General features: G+C 37.9%; 1 protein-coding gene across 1 annotated transcript in view; it reads left to right on the top strand.

The window, feature by feature from the left end:
- Window positions 1-7,471: 7,471 nt before the first annotated feature.
- The window catches only part of LOC126160858 (juvenile hormone acid O-methyltransferase-like), a 61,025-nt gene continuing 50,028 nt past the window's right edge, over window positions 7,472-18,468 (top strand). The window contains exon 1 of the mRNA XM_049916934.1: window positions 7,472-7,624. Within this exon, the coding sequence (XP_049772891.1) occupies window positions 7,472-7,624 (153 nt within the window). The remainder of the gene's footprint in view (window positions 7,625-18,468) is intronic.

Here is an 18,468-nt window from a genome sequence, read left to right as displayed (position 1 = left end):
CAAGGCGTTTCACAGAGCATATAACATCAACAGCCATGATCGGATCTTCGGATTTCTTTCAATGCCTGTAGTGTAACTTGTCTGTGTATGTAAATGTGAATGAATCGTCTGTGTGTAGCGTAATTGTAACATGTTGTATGAAATTGTCTTTTAAATAGATACTGGTTAACTATTTTTATCACGGGTCTTCTTAGAATCCTTTAAACTGTAAAAATGTTAACACTGACTTAATACACCCAAAATTTCGGGGTGCTAAATAACTGATCATAATTATTTTCTTTTTTTTTTCATTCTTGAAGTTATGTTAACGTAGGGGTACGTTATTGCACACCAAAGCAGAAACAAAATACGAACGTTATCTCTTTTGGTCTCAGGGTTTGAAACTGCAGCATTCTATACATATATTGGTAACACACTGATTTGTTAATTTTAACTGCATGAAGTATATTTAGTTATAGTTTTATGTGTAATGGCTCCTGCGTGAAAAATAACGTGTTCGACATTAGTGGTACAGTATGGCAAAATTTGATTCAGAAAATGAAAATAATAACGGAGATGGTATACTACTTTCATAAATGTATAAAATGAATAAGTGTTGTCAATATCTGGGCTAGAAGCCCCGTAATTACCAAAAATAGCTGTACCGACCGTAACGGCGGACAACAAGGGGTAAGATCGTAACTAAAAAAACTTTCAATAACGGAAGGAAAGGACACAATTCTCCTATAAATAAAAATGTTTCAATAGTAACAAATATCATTTCGTATTCTGAAAACGCTTTAGATAAATCAACAATTATTATACTTATTACAGACCTCTTATGTGCAAGGCAGGAAGAGGGCGTCTTGCTAGGTCAGCGGTAAAACTCGAAAAGGTACAGTGTCTTCTCTTTTACCAGACAAATGAAAGTTAACAGAGTATATATTGTCTTCTTTAATCATTGTCTACGCAGATATTGTCTTTGTCCTTTTCGCTCGATGCCCTGCACATGACTAAAATCAATGTTTTCCACATATTACACAAAAAAATATTAAGCCCTTTTCTCAAGTATATTCACAGGTAAAAATACGCCACAGAAGAGCGAGCGCCACGGCAACTACGGGCAGTTCAAGTAAAGTTTCGTACTGCACATATACGCATGGACCAGGAATTTCCTGAACTTTCGAATGATAAGTGATCTATCTTAGACTATGTATCGTGAACACTGATAATCCTCAATCAGTTACCTTTATATGGTCCTTTTCCTGTTACGGAGATATTCGGAGTTCCTTTCAAAGTATATGAACTATGTCATCAATATTGTTCAAAAATGCTGCTTAAGTTCGTAGAGCTATAATTTTCTCTATTGGCTAGTTAACCCTCTCTATGAAGTGCCTCACGTGGCATAGTTAAAGTACAACAAAGAAATAAACATTAAAAAGTGATTTTTTTAAGTGGATAACTGGAATTATTATTAAAATCACTGTGCGGTACTTACATTTGTCACTGTAAAACAGTGGTTACAAAACCAAGTATAGACAATAATTTACTTGAAATTATTTTGCCTAATTAGGATTGCGACCATCTCTGATTGTCATAGTTTAGCTTCCAACGGCAATACTGCTGATTCGATTCAAACTAGAATATCTGTTGCATCCGTTCAAAACGTAACACTTCAAGTGACAAAACACAGTCCGATTAATTTCCATTAGTACATGATCGCGGTCAAACTTAAATCCCTGTCGAAGGAGTAACACTTTAGAGGACTTGCTCTTATAGTAATAACCTATAGTATAAGCTGACGCTATGTTTTTATGAGTTACGCAAGGAAACAAAGACTAGATTTAGAATACTTCGCATACACGTACCACTTCTGATTCCCGGAAGCTCTTATCACAAAGACATACCTGTAGAACAGAAATGACAAGAGAGCTTTTATATGAAGATACATCACAATACAAAGACCAGACATGATTTATTATCTCTCACCGTGGATTACGGATGCCAACACAGTTGGAATCTACCCAACCTAATTTCACTTATCACAGACACACACGATAGCTTTATATAAAGTCCAAAGACACGTCAAGCCAGCAAACCTGCCTGACGAAGTGGCGCCGCTTCTACGTCTCTGCTGGAAGGTTTATTTCATTTTCAGTCTATTGTTTCGTAATCTGGTTATCAAAATAATAATCCGGAGAAGTTTTTTTAGACTGCGGTAATTCCATAGCTTTAGCCCTTAAGTCATTTAACCTACCACTCACCATGTTGGCAAAACTTTGACTTTTTAAATGTAAGAAAGAACCCTACGGTCTCAATGGTCATAAGTCAAAAATTCAATAAATAAATTTTAGAAGTTGTTAAATAAATCGTAAAATAAGAAGTATTTGACATGAATATTGTTCGTTTTGGTTTCTAATGCAATCAGAGCGCACGTATCATATAAAGGACGAAAAATGCGTGTGAAATTCATAATGTTATGAGAAATTTGCTATACTGTAATTACCAGTTGCCCCGACATATCACAGTGTTAAGACTTGAAGTGATTTCATCACAACAAGGCACAGTACACGTTCCTTTTAAGATTGATTATAAAAACTAAAACGCTCATTGCTGTTTTGCAGCGATTTAACCGTCCTTGAACAATATTTACCATGCATGGAAACATTTAACATTCTGATAATGAGTAAGTCGTAAAAGTAAGTAATAATAAACTTATCAATTTATTCTGCGTCTGAGTCAACTCTAATATTAAATACCAGTTTCGCAGTGTGCCCTCAAACACTACACACACACACACACTTATCAGTCGATTGCTTTCTGATGATTACCATACCAGCAATACATCAGAACACTAACAACGTTAATAAATGTACTTTTACATTTTCACTGGTAAACATCGTGAAATATTCTCGAAATAGAGTAACTCACTCAAGGTGATTCATAAGTAAGGGTCCACCCTTCTAAAGCAAAAGAACTGGATAACCAGAAATTTAAAGTGGTATGAGATAAGAGACGGGGAAAAACGTGCAAAGCTGTTACCAACATGGTGACCAATTTGGAAGCATCCATCATGCACGCAACTCGTAATTTCATAGAGGAAACGGTGTCATGTGACTTATCAAACAGATATATAACTACATGAGGGAAAAAGGGTGTCTTTCATTTGGGCATAGTCATTCTCGAGTTATGTCACATTGTGTACAGATTAAGGCAAATGCTGGTGATAAATAGGGAACGGAATTTTATGTAAATAATTTTTCTTGTTTATAGACAAAAAACTGTAACTAAGACAGAAATTCCCGAAACAGCACACTTCAATGGTACAGAAAATCTACTTCGCATAAAAATACGTATTTTTGTAATATTTTATTTAAATAAATATTTTAAATAATTTTGTTAAAATGCATGGTTTGTTATTTTTCTTTGCTATAAATTTTATTTTTAACAAAAAATCTCGTGCATCGTCTTATTATGAGAATGCTATTTGAATGAACTTCATTCGTAGACGTACGAGTATTGTGTAGCGAGTGAGCTGCTTGGCTGTCTGAATGGGAAATGCTTTGGTTGTGATGTGGACGGCTGATGCATCAGTGTACCCAACAGTCTTTTGTCATAGCCCTCGTCTTGTTTGAAGAAGACTGTTTATACAGTACTGTGTCTTAAGTGAAATGACCCGTGATATATCGGCCATGGGTTCACTCTCGTTAGTAACAACAAGTTGCTCAGTTTAGTGACATCTTTACAAGTAATGGGAGAATTCTTTTTTGTCAAAAATGTGGGAAACCAGTAAATGCAGACCAGTGATCTCAAGTGTTGCAACATTTAGCAAGTAGTAAACATAGAATGGCCGCTTCACATACAACTTCTAACATGCTCTTTTAGGTGAAGCAGCATCTTCTTTACATATCCTAGTTTTAGAAAGTTGCGAATATGATGCAGATTTGTGCAACATTTCCCTTTCGCGTGATATTCCTTTATATAAACTGAAAATTCTGCGCTCAGAAATATTTTAAAAAGTACACTAATTTGAAACATTAGAAAACTCAGTATTAACAAAGACCAGAGTAGACTGTGAAAATAAAATAAAAACTTGGGTAAGAATTGACGAATCACCGGACTCTAGCGTTAGGAAAGTGGGAAATGTTGTAGGTGTGCTACAAAATGATAAAATAGTTTCCAATTGGTGTTTTCTATTAGCCTGTAAAGAAATATCGGGATCGAATAACGGCTCCCTTATTCAATGAATCCCTGCGGCTTTGTGCTCGAATGAGATGAAATTTGTTTTACTCTTACTTACGGATGCTGATCCACGTATGAAGAAGGCAGTGGAAAACTTTTCTGTAAGCTTACCATACATGATATACGTAACTTGTGTAGCACATAGTTCAGACAGAGTTATGTGAGCAGATAGGTACTTTGTATTGCTAAGTGGACAAATCGGGCGCTCGCAAATGGCAAAAAGGTGTGTGTGAAAGCGCCAACATGAAGTGATATGTTCAGGGCCAGAAATACACATTTTGCTCTTCTACCTAGACCTATAGTCATTCGTTGAGGGACACGGTTGGAGCAGGAGTGTATTGTGCAAAAAATTCTGAAAAGTTTAAATCGGTGACCGAAGAACTAAATAAGGATGATAATTCTTCAACTGAAATTTTTCAGAACTTAGTCAACGACAGTACACTAAAAATGAATTATCTTACACATATGAAAATCTGTGTTTTTTGTTTCACTCTATAAAAAAAAGAAAGGAACATCAACCAGCTTGTTAACTGTGACAGTTAATGAAGTGCACAAGATTGAGGAAAAAATTAATTGGCTCAAAGGTTCAAAAGTGGAAACTATTGAACTGGAGTTTAAAAGTGTGTTCCAACAAAATCATGGATTTCATACAATGTGTAAAATTGCTTAAGTTTTGGAAGGGGAAGTAGACGTTGGTGAAATCGAAACTGCGCGTGCCAGTGAATTTCTTTTGCTGTAATATACACTTGTGGTGCAAAACCTGGAGAAAATTTTTCGTGGTTCACTGCAATAGCAAGTTGTTTCAATCCACCACTACCTCAGCTTGATGGATGAGTGATCTCTTAACAAGTAATTACATTTCTGCAACACTGAAACAAAATGTTTTTGCATCTTTATGCATGTTTTTTATATTTTTTCCAGCTAAAAAAAACGAGATATATCAAAGTTCTTTAGCACATACAACTTCGTTCCCTAGACAGACGTGTGGCTTGGTGGTTCACCCGCTGCGGTAGCTCAGCGTGTTCGATCAAGGGTGTAGACATCTTCTATAACAAAATAATGAGTGATGATCTCATCTAGAAAGTAAGAAAGATGTCTAGCAAAATCCGTAAAGGACCGCAGACGACATAAAGAAGAAGAAACAGATCGAAAGAAGTAGCAAACACACAAAAGTAGTAATGGTATAGTGTCAGACTACAAACCAAAGGTCTGGCAATGTTTTTTTGATGTAAGAAATGCCGAACTGCACTTAAACTGTAAGTCCCCCTAGAAAAACTGACTGGATAAGTTAAGTTCGAAGATCGGAGGAAGGCAACAGCATACGACTTTCAGCAGGACCACATCTAGTAAAGCACTGTTCAAAGCCACAGTATCTTCGGGTTGATGACTGATTTACTTTACTTTTTAACACATGAAGGCGACAGAAAGTTGTAGACCTGTTGTCCAGCAGAATTTTGCCAAGGCTAACACCGCTCTGCTATTCAGTGTTAAAGTCGTCGAGCAGATCTGTCGGACACTTACCTAAGTTACCGAACTCCTACAGAAATTCTACCAATCTCCATACTTGTCGCGACACGCCACTCATAAGCGCACGCCTTGACTCACCGACCTCTCGAGGCGAACTGACCCAGCCCAAAATGGCCACTGCCCTCACACAGCCTCGATCTGCCCTAGAAAAACCTACAAAATTACACACGTTCTGTACATATTACGATACACTGCACATCTAAATACTTTACTTGATGTCGCTGGCGCACTAACTCCTTCAGTGGTTCAAATGGCTCTGAGCACTATGGGACTCAACTGCTGTGGTCATTAGTCCCCTAGAACTTAGAACTACTTAAACCTAACTATCCTAAGGACATCAGACACATCCATGCCCGAGGCAAGATTCGAACCCGCGACCGTAGCGGTCGTGCGGTTCCAGACTGTAGCCCCTTTAACAGCTCGGCCACTCCGGCCGGCACTAACTCCTTCATGACAGTTTCGTTGTCTTCTTATTAGTAAATCTAACATAATGTCTTACAAATGGGTTTGTACTAGAGTTTCGACACTTTTGCCGTGATGATGTTAGTTTTTTTTACTAAGTGCTTGGTTTTTTGGGATATAGAAATCTGATTCAGTGAAATTTTAAACCTTACTAAACGTAAATCTCAGAACATAGCTGTTGTTGTCTATGATGTAAAAGTGCCCCAACCTTTTTGTTTAGCCATTTATTTTGAACTAAAATGCGGTTTTTAACCCTCGCAACCAACTATAATTGTACTACCATAATAGAAAATCTGAAGTTGATTCCGCAGTAGTATTGTTCAAGCGCTACCAGTGCACAGTTTGCTCCTTAAGATACTAAGAACTTTAAGGCGTTTGGAACTTATTAACTTTTAAATGTAATAAATACACTCATAATTTCCATTGACCATATCTAAAGTACTATCTACGTCTACACCCACATAAGTGCGCAGCAAGTCACCGCAAGGTGCATGATGAAGAGTACCTTGTGCCACTACTAGTCAATCCCCTTCCCGTCCCACTAGCAAATGGAGCGAGGGAGAAACGACTGCCTATATGCCTCTGTACGAGTCCTAATGCCTCTTACATTGCCTTCACGGTTCTTCCGCGAAATGTTTTTTGACGGCAGCAGAATCATTCTGTAATCGGCCGCAAATGATATATGATCTCAGCTCCAGGCCACATGTTGACCTGCAACGTCCACTCCTTTTGGGGAGAACCAATCTCAGTAACCCTTGAGACAACGTGCTAACCACCTGACAACGAGCTACTTTGTGACCGGATACTCTGCCAATAGCACAGGCTCAGGTGTAGTGTGCTGGTCAGATTGAGAACTCCACTTGTTACGAGTACCTCCTCGTGGGCTGTGCTCACCTCTGTCCAGACTCGCGCTGGTGATCACAGGGTTGCGGTGAGAAGTGGCACGTTGGTCCAGACACTGGACTCTTTTTCATAGTGAACGGGTTTGCAGTCCCTGTCTAACCACTCTGATGTATTATTTCAGTCGTTTACATAAGTCACTTCAGCTGAATGTCAAGATGAGCCGCTGAACAAGACTACAATCGACTTACTGCCAATCTGAACCAATGCTCCATCCCGAATGATTTGGACACTGACGAGAAGTTATAGCGTTTCCTCTCCTTGGATTAATTTTTCCCTGTTTCGAGGCTATATCTGATTGCATTGGGATAACTTCACCGATCTTTCTTACAGGACTTGAGCTCACACACGTCGCAGCGACATGGACAAGCCAGAACTGTTCAGCTGCGCTGGAACGCCATATAGAGCGCTGGCCGACGCTCAGATTGGAGAGCTCTGGTCCGCCCTCAGCTGGCCCGAGGACCCACTGCCGGTGCTCGACGTTGGCTGCGGTCCTGGTGACGTCACTAAGAAGGTACCTCTTCCTGTAGTCTCACTGCAGTCCCTGTCTAAGTCTGATGTTTTCTGGGAAGTGTTATCACTATACTGGGTGTTTTGCAATTCCTGTTGCAGACTTCTATGGTATGTAAAGGTGGCTTAGTAGATAAAGTTTTGGAAAGGAAACCTCTACGGAAATGTCCCGTTTGGCTCTGAGTCCTATGGGAATTAACTGCTGAGGTCATCAGTCCCCTAGACTTAGAACTACTTAAACCTAACTAACCTGAGGACATCACACAAATCCATGCCCGAGGCAGGATTTGAACCTGCGACCATAGCAGTCGCACGGTTCCGGACTGAAGGGCCTGGAACCGCTCGGCCACCGTGGCCGGCTGTCCCGTTTGGATACAAAATCATTTTGAAGATTGAATTACTTTCAGATATTAACACAGACTGTGAAGAGGGCGCCGCCCTCAGTGCCTGTTGTAAAAATTATGACATCGCACATCATTTTCGTCCGACAACAACAGCTCGCAACTAGGACGGTAGACTGTGGTGATCCATAGACGCGCCCCGTCTCCACTTGAAGAGAAGCTCCTTCGTCACGTAGAAGAGAACCCGACGTCGTGATACTCGATACACTGTCCATGCCATTGGATCCTGCAGAGCACACAGGCCACAGATGATTGTCTCCAATGTGTACGTACCGTCAAGGGGGAGACTTGAAAGTGATACGATCTTCAAACTTGTTTTATATCCAAATAGTACATTTGCGGACATGGTTTCCCTGCCAAAACCTTACCTACTAAGTTTCCTCTACATCCAATAGAAGCCTCTAATAGAAACTGTCAAACACGCTGCATAATTGTAATAAAATCCAGAGAGACTGAGACAAAGTATTTTCCTGAACGAATGCTTACTTTAAACGTGAATAAGATAACTCACATCAACAAGGAAATCATCACTATGGTAATCGGTTACATTACTGGTTATACAAATTCATTTCACAATTCCGGAACTTAAGCATGCCTCTAAGTTAATTGGAAATTTGTGGTAAGGTGTTATGGTACCAAACTGCTGAGGTCGTCGGTCCCTAAGCATGGACAACACACACACCCATGCCCGAGGGAGGACTCGAACCTCCTCTAAGTTAAGTTGTAACCTCCCCAGAAAAAATGTTATATAAAAAAAATGGAAATTGAGCCAAGTGTAACCTCGCCGCAGAAATCAAAGAATGCAAATTGACCAAAAACCACATAATAATATTAATTAAATAATGAACCATGAACTGGATGTAACATCTCAACAACAATAATTAAACCTGACAAATTTTGTAAGGGCAGCTGCGCTGACCTACGGCCCTGTGAAATAATTAAACCAAAATTCTTACCTCAGTAAAACTGCGTCTATATCTGCTCTTATTTTTTGGCACAGCTTCGTGCAGTGCTGGTGTATATTTAATTCTGATTCTTGGAGGAAATGCATAGGAAATATTCTTTGAATTGAAATGAATGCTTTTTCTATAAAAGAGTGAAAAAATTCTTTAAATTGAAATGATTACTTTTCTTTAAAAGATTTACTTTACAAAAAATTATTATTGTGGCATTTCATGATCAAATTGATTACAATTACCATACATTATTAGCTGAGCGCAATGCTGCTTCATTACCTTCTACAATAATACACATCGTCCACCACAATCCTGACCAGATTCGGAAGAACAGCACGCCGTCGACGCATGCCGACTCCCGCAGACTAGCACCGACTACTCGCGACAACTACTGCCGACTGACTACTACTTCAGACAGAGTGCAACTTGCAACTACTCTTGCCGACTCGCATCACGCTAGCACTGTCGTCTCGCGCGGTCAAGCGCAGACTAGCAACGATAAATAACTCCCTGGTCAGAGATTCTGTCATGCCTCGCCATCGCTGGTAATGAATACATATGAAACGTACGCGTTTCATAACCCTCCACTGGGGGGGCAAAAATTTGGCAGCGATGGAGAGTCATTTGGACTTGTCATGAGCAACAATTTTTTTTAACTAATTAACTTTACAATTACAGAATATATACAGATATATATAGGTGTAGAACATGAAGTAAATATAGTGCACATGCACTGAGTACAGAACATATCAGGCAAAGACAAAATATATACAATGAGTACAAAACAAATTAACAAATGACGTAAGTTCACATGCACTGTAGTTCAGAACATATCAGCAAATCAAAATTGTATATGCAATGAGTAGAAATCATGTTTACAAATGACAAAAGTGCACATGCACTGTAGTTCAGAACATATCAGCAAATCAAAAAAGATGTATAGACCATGAATACAAATCATGTTAGCAAAAAAATGATTTTCCCTATGTTACAAGAATTAGGATAGGAAAGGGAAGGATTGCATCATGGTTGTAGCACTTTAGGTTGCACGCAGCTGCACTGAAAGTCCATATCTTTCTACAGAAGCACAACACCAAGTGAGGCAATCTAAAGTTCTTTTCCCAGAAGTATTAATCAGCGTAGCCAAGACACTGAAATGCCGTAGTAATATTCCATGTTATCCTTTTGGTAGTACATTAGGTACACCAAACAGTGGGACCATAATAGCATCTTCATCGCTCACGGTGGTGGACAGCATGTCGTGTCAACACCACGTTCTTGTCTGTTACAACAACATAGAACTAGTGCAAAAACCAAATATAGTGCTCCATGATCATGAGGATATACAGGACATACGGATAGTGCAGTAATTCCAGGTGATTAGGTTAGAAGGTGAAGGACATTAAGTCTCATACTAGTCTTCATTGAGAATTACACTAGTAATGGGTGGCACTCATTGCCCAGTCATTGAACATTTCTGTACCATGTACGTAGTATTACAGAATAATGTTCATGAGTAACTTTACAGAGAACATTGGCACTCATTGCCTAATCACAAACCATCAGAAGTCATTTACAGAGAACATTGGCACTCATTGACTAATTACAAACCCTCAGAAGTCATTTACAGAGAACATTGGCACTCATTGCCTAATTACAAACCATCAGAAGTCATTTACAGAGAACATTGCTGCTCATTGCCTAATTACAAACAATCAGAAGTCATTTACAGAGAACATTGGCACTCATTGCCTAGTTACCATCAGAAATCATTTACAGAGAACATTGGCATTCATTGCCTAATTACCATCAGAAATCATTTACAGAGAACATTGGCACACATTGCCTAATTACAAACCATCAGAAATCATTACAGAGAACATTGGCACTGATTGACTAATTACAAACCATCAGAAGTCATTTACAGAGAACATTGGCATTCACTGCCTAATTACAAACCATCAGAAGTCATCATTAAAAATGAATTAATAAATGGCATAATTAATCTAATTATAGTAAACATTGTCCTCATAGTTCATCTTATTACACTAATCAGTGGCATTCATTTGCCAGTTACAAAGCTTTTTTTTTTTTTGCTAGCAATGCATTGCGTTGGGATCGATGATTAATAACAATATTTGCTTTTGAGTTATTGCTGCAAATGAAGATGTGTAACGTCATTCGTCATGAGTCAGCTGTATCAAGATTATGAAACAAGTAGAGTATATGTAATCACATTCATAAATGACATGGGTTTAATGAAAAACTGCTTATAGTACATTAATTTCATGAATAATTTCTCCTGCAAAATATACAAAAATGGATTATTAAACTGAAAGAAGAAACGCATTCTATGCTGAAAAGCAGCGAACTTCGGATTAACAGGTAGTGAAATGTGTATAAAATGTGTTCCCTAACTGTCCTTTCCAAAACAACACATACTATGCAATACAACACATACTGTCAAAACGAACTGCAACAAATACTTAAATAACTACAGAGCACAAATACATAAACTTCAACATCATCCTCATCTGTAAAGAAAAAACTTCATTATCCATCACTTCATTATCATATTGTCATAACTCCATTATTATCATCACCTGTAAAGAAAAACTTCATTATTCATAGTAGCATATTCTTCATCATTATTCATCATCATTCATTATCATCTGAAAAAAAAATCACTTCATTATTCATTACACAACTATTCCTTATTTCTAGCGTATTTCCTCACTAAAACTAAGATGTGAAGTTCTGTCTGACAGCCTGCATCAATCGCTTCGTATTCTGAAAGAAAAAAATTAGTTAAGACTGCTATTCTACGATGTGTATAGTATATTCTTGTTAATGCTTGTTAATTCTGATCCATTTACTCTTCCACATAAGGTTTTTGCATCTTCTTTCGTTTATTCCGTAGATGAAATTCCCATTTCAGTTTAATTTATTTCTTTTACACGTTATTTCTTTCTGAAAATGATGAACAAAGATTAATGTCTTGCATTTAATTCATACACCCATTAGATAAAAACTGGTTTATAGTGATATGATTAAGCATACAGCATAGCATGACAGAAAACGTAATATGTCAAAAAATATAGGCAGTGTTCAGATGCAAAAATGTACACAGAATATCATAATGCAGCAGCAAAAAATGTAAAAATAGTCACGATGTTGAGATATCATAAGGCAAAAATGTCAATGTCAACTGGTGTTTGCTATATCTTAACTAATTCATAGTGCATACAAACGAAACAGGAAAAACAATCATACATACATAAAAATCGAAAATGTACATAGTCTGATGTGTAACGACAAGAAAAGCGATCTGCTAACCTTACCTTGCCGGGCACTTGCCAAGAAAAAATACGACAGTCATCAGTAAGTAGTCACACAAATATAATTACATAAGTGGTCATAAAAATGTGTAAGTTCATCTGGAAAAATATGCCCGGTCTGATCTGTAACGACAAGAAGAGCAACCTGCTAACCTTACCTTGCCAGGCACTTACCAAGAAAAAATACGATAATCATCAGTAAGTGTTCATGTGAATATAATTGCATAAATGGTCATAAAATGTGTAAATTCATCTGGAAAAATATGCACGGTCTGATCTGTAACGACAAGAAGAGCGACCTGCTAACCTTACCTTGCCAGGCACTTGCCAAGAAAAAATACGATAATCATCAGTAAGTGTTCATGTGAATATAATTGCGTAAGTGGTCATAAAATTTAGGAAATGACACTACAGCATGTTAAATCATAAAGTATCTTCATTCAATAAAATGTTTAATATTCGATATACGGTGGTTTCCTTTCGAATTTCTGGTTCTCAAAGTTTCGACGTGTACAACATTGGGGTGAGGAATGCTGCGAATCCGATATGGACCTGCGTATAGAAGTTCAAATTTACTGCACCTACCTTTTATTTTGTTGGATAAATAGTGTGTACGTACTAATATCTTCTGTCCAACGTGAAAGTCACGGCGTATACAAACCTGTTTTTGTTGTCTTCTCCGGCGCTCTGCGGCACGTTTGATCTTGTTCAGCGCAATGTCAATTATTTCATGGTGTCGTAGTCGACGAGATGTAGGAAAGTTTACTAATTGTTTAATTTTGTTATGTGGTTCAACATTTTTCAGTATAACAGACGGAATGGGATAATGCTTTGCTTAAAATGTGTCGTGCTGTTTGACTTGAAATTCATACATAAAACCGGACATAGTACCAGGAACATTGTCAAAAACTGGAGCTTGCTGTAAAAGAATTTTATGTAGTTGAGTGCGTTCGTCGTCTGTATTTGCACTGCTTTGTTTAACTTTATTAGAAATCATCTGTATTACGTCATAGTCGGCTTCGTCTGGAGTATTATAGTTATGTACGTACGTATCTGTGAACAATGTGGAATTACAGTCTATGCTACGTGATACGGAAATGACCTCAGTACAATTAATTGTTTGTTCTTCCGCAGATAAAGAGTGCTGAAATTCTAAAGCCAGTTGTACAATTTCATCCTTCAACATTAAACAGGAATTTTGAAAATCAATAACTGCGTCGTGTTGTACCAGAAAATTAGTACCTAAAATAACGTCTGTTGTCAATAAAGGAACAATCCAAAAATTTGAGTGAAATGTGTGACCTGTAATACAAAATGATAAATGTGTCTGTAATTTAACATCTACTCCTTTACTCGATACTGCTCCTTTCACTTTCGTTTTGCCTAATGGTAATGTAGGATAGGTATTCTCTTTGTTACACTCGTTGAAAGTTTCTTCATTTATTACTGACATAGGTGATCCGGAATCGATTACTGCTGAAAATTTCGATGACCCAATTTTAATTTCGATGACAGGATGTGAAATGGTTTTCTGAACAATTGGTCTTTCCTGCAAAAGAGTGTCTCTGATGTCGTCAAAAGTAATAACATTTTCGTGAACAACATTCTGCGTGTCTAAAGTAGTGCTTGTGTTACTGGAAGATGCAACCTATACTGTATCTGGTCAAATTCTATCTGACGTGTTATTATTTTCAGGAGGATGCTGTGGCATTTCCACTATTTGTACTGTTCTGTTATTTCTTCCTGACGTCTTACGTTCTGGATGATACCTACTGTCTGGTTCATTCATGATAATATGTAGTTGCTGATGTTCTTGCTGCTGATAAGATCGACTGTTATTAAATGTACGCTGAAAATTGTGCTCATTATTTTTACGTCTGTCATGATAGTCATTTCTATACGGTGCATTGCAATAGGAATTGAAATAGTGTGTTTTCTGTACGTACTGATTCCCTTGTTGCTGTGCGTTACTGTTTGTTGGAGCTGAGACTATACGTGCACGCGTCGAAACATTAAAGCTTGGTTGACCTTGTACACTGCATTGTTGGTTAGGTATGCTAACCGGCTGGCTTTGATGCTATTGCAGAGAAAAACCTGTATTGTTGCCAAAACGCGTTTGCTATTGCTGATAATTTTACAAATACTGATGATTACAATTTTATCTGTTATTAAAATTACGGCGCTAGTTCTGGAGTGCCTAATGAAAATTGTCACTTTCGGTAAAATTTGTCATATCCAGTTTTCCTTAGTCATTCTTAATCCTAGATAGAGCGATAGTTAAAGAGCTGTTTTGATAGATATAAAGGATAGTAGAAGAGAAGGCAGCAGTGCAGAAAACTAAAGATGAAACAGCACTACTACGGCTCGGGGCCCTGTGCACGCTACGGCACATATTCATTAAAGCGTAATAAATCCCCTGAGGTCTATTACGCGCTGCAAGTAAATTTTAGCTTTTGCCTTACAGGCAATGCCGGTAAAAATTCACAAAGAAATTGCTGTATCCATGCTAACTGTAGTTTCTGTATTACAGGCAATGCTGTTAAAAATACAAAAATAAATTGACGTATCCAGTTCAAAGCGTGTACCTGTGCTTTGTCATTATTAAGTTCCTTAGATTTTCTTACGGATAAAAATTGCTCGTAATCTACGTTCTCGTCACTGAATTTGAGAACACGTTCAGGTTTGTGTGAGAATCTGTTTGTCTGTGTCATTTCGGATTTCAAGTTGCGTAGCTTTTCAGATTTTAAGTCGCGTACCTTTTCAGATTTTAAGCCGCGTAGTCTCTGTAAATTGCTTAAGTTACACTGGCTGTGAGAGTGCGACAAACGTTCAAAATGTGCCGCACGCTGTGACGCGTTAGCAACTGAAACATTTTTCATTTCTGTTACTTTAATACGTTCGTCAATTTGGCTGATCTGTTGTTCAAATTTCTTATCGTTTTCCGTATCCAGCGTGTGTGACAGTTCTGGTGACTTTAAATTAAACTCGTCGTGTACCTGTGCTCTGTCATTTTCGAATACTTTAGATTTTCTTACGGATAAGAATTGCTCGTGATCAACGTTATCGTCTCTGAACGTGTGAACAGGTTCAGGATTACATAAGAATTTATTTGTCTCTGTCACTTCATATTCTAAGTCACGTAGTTTGACAACCCTAAGTCGCCAGGTGACTACAGACCGATCAGCATACTACCTGCAATATCTAAAGCCCTAGAATACATCGTCCATGAACAGCTGACGGATTACCTCAAAACTCATAACATCCACAACAAATATCAGTCAGGCTTTCGAAAGCACCATAGTACAGCAACTGCGTCAATCAAAGTAACTGATGACATTAAACATGCTATGGACAGACGTGAAGCTACCATCCTAACACTGTTTGACTTTAGCAAGGCTTTTGATACAGTTGACTTTGATATATTACTAATTAAAATGAAACAGCTGAATTTCTCAAACAGCGCTATACACTGGTTCGACAGCTACCTCAAAAACAGAAGTCAACAAGTCATTTGTGGGTCGGAAAAGTCATCATGGAAAAAACGTGCGCTCTGGAGTTCCCCAAGGCTCCGTCCTTGGTCCGTTACTCTTCTCACTGTACATTAATGATATTTCTTCAGTGATTCACTCCTGCAACTACCATCTATATGCCGACGACATCCAACTGTACATAAGTGCAAGCCCCAAGAACATTGCTGACGCAGTAGCGAGTATGAACGCAGATCTTTGCTCTGTTTCTCGATGGGCACAGAACCTAGGTCTGAAACTAAACCCCAAGAAATCCCAGGTCATACTTATATCTCATCCAAAGTTAATCATTCGGTACTTTCGCGAAACAGTCCCTCAAATACTCCTCAATGGTACCCAAATACCATACCAAAAAACAGTAAAAGACCTTGGAATAATCTTGGATGAACACCTAAACTGGGAAGAACAAACAGTCACAGCTTGCCGGAAATCGCTCTCCTCCCTACATGCAATTCAAAAATTTAGAAAAATATTTCCAACCCATGTTAAACAAAAATTAGTCCAAACACTAGTCTTGCCTAATCTTTACTACTGTGATGTAGTTCAATGCGGCACAAATAGTGAAAAATCGAGATGCCTCGAGCTAGTGATGAATGCTTGCGTTAGATGCGTATGCAGTATACGGTTGTATGATCATATCAGTCCTTCATACTCCCAGCTAAGTTGGATACGCCCACATAAGGCACGCGATCTCCACACGATTTGCTTACTTCATCGATTTCTTAGCCACTGGTGCCCCCAATACTTATCTTCTCACATTAAACACCTATCATCATTCCACAACCGCAATACCAGATCGGATACGTCTAGCATCTTGGCTGTTCCTTTACATAACACAAAATCTTTCTCTGTGTCATTCTCTATCTCAGCCATACGACTATGGAACACGCTCCCCTGTGATCTGCGTCTTATCCAGAACCACTTAACATTCAAGAGGGAACTCAAGACTTACATATTAGGGACGGTATAGCCACCATTGTCGTGCCCCTCTCATCTTTTTCTTTCTCCTCTCCATCATAGTTTCGAATTTTACCATTCTATTTCTCTTCCTCTAACCTATCTACCTCTTCTATATCTCTTTCACCCCATTCTATCGTCTTATGTCTCTGCTTGATGAGAATAACTCACAAGCTGCAAGAATATAACGAGAAAATTCCCAACTAGCAATAGGACTGACATTCATAAAAGAAAAAATATGTTTACTTTCCTATACATAGTCATTACTATTATTATTCTTGATTATTATAATTATTTTTTGATTTTTATAATTATCATTGTACTACTTTCATAAGCTCTAATTTTTTTCTGTAACATTAATACTGTATAACATGTTATATGTCCTTAATGTTCTGTAGAAACTGAAATTTGTTGAATCTGAGTATGCCTGGTTAGGTGTAAGAGAGGGCCTGAAGGCCCTAATCTTGCCAGGTAAAATAAATGCATAAATAAATAAAAATAAATAAAATAAAATAAATTGCCTAAATCATTGTACTACTTTCATAATCTCTAATTTTTTTCTGTAACATTAATACTGTATAACATGTTATATGTCCTTAATGTTCTGTAGAAACTGAAATTTGTTGAATCTGAGTATGCCTGGTTAGGTGTAAGAGAGGGCCTGAAGGCCCTAATGTGAGTGTGACAAATGCTCGCAACGTGGCGTATTCTGTGACGTATTAGTGACTGAAACACTTTTCATTTCTGTCACTTTAATACGTTCGTCAATTTGGTTGTTCTGTTGTTCACATTTATTATCGACTTCCGTATTCAGAGTGTGAAATTTCTGGTGACTATTTATTAAACTCGTCGCGTATCTGTGTTGCGTTTTTAGGACATTGTTCAGTGACTGCATTAATTTCGTCTCTATGTGATTCTGTTGTGCCTACACGTGTACTACTTAATTCTTGTGCAACAGTTCCAACTTCTTCGTTACTGTTACTAACACAAGCCATAGTATCCTCATGTAATTGTACTTATGTGTCATGACATTGCACGGTAACCGCTGTAATCTGTTCACTAACTTGTTTGTTCTGTTCGTTAAGGTTGTCTTGTTTTTCGTTCGGCTGTTTAATACTTTCATACCACTGTGTGAATATTTCACTAAGTTGTGTGAAATACTTGTCTATTATTTCATTCATCTTTTCGGAAAAGTTGTCAGGTTTTTCATTAAGTGGTTTATTCGATTCATTAAAGTTGTTTTTCATTTACCAATAATGCCTCAACTCGTTCCGTGCCAAAATTACCTACTCTATTCTCTGTGCTGTTTAATGGTGAATGGTGAATCTACAATTGTCACGCTTTGTGTAACCAGTTGGTTATTCTGTGATTCTTGAAAATGTTTGCCAATCGGATGTGCACTGTTAGTCACTAAATCGGAATTAAATAAATCCGACGCATTCTGATTACACTGTTCATTTTCAGTAGAAAAATTTGTCTCTTCATTACATGAATTTTGCAAACCGGTTGTGCTAAGTTGGGCAGCGCTCATTGCAACAGAACGCCCCGCGTCATCAATTGTCGTCAAATTAACAGACGATACAATTGAATTCGTTTGTTCATCACTATGATACAAATCATTATTACTGGTCGGTACGCACTGATTGTCACTAAATGGAGGATTGTCATC

The sequence above is a fragment of the Schistocerca cancellata genome, chromosome 2 (assembly GCF_023864275.1).
Source record: "Schistocerca cancellata isolate TAMUIC-IGC-003103 chromosome 2, iqSchCanc2.1, whole genome shotgun sequence".
NCBI classification, from domain to species: domain Eukaryota; kingdom Metazoa; phylum Arthropoda; class Insecta; order Orthoptera; family Acrididae; genus Schistocerca; species Schistocerca cancellata.
Note: the sequence above shows the minus strand (reverse complement) of the source record. Positions and strands in the feature narration are given on the sequence as shown.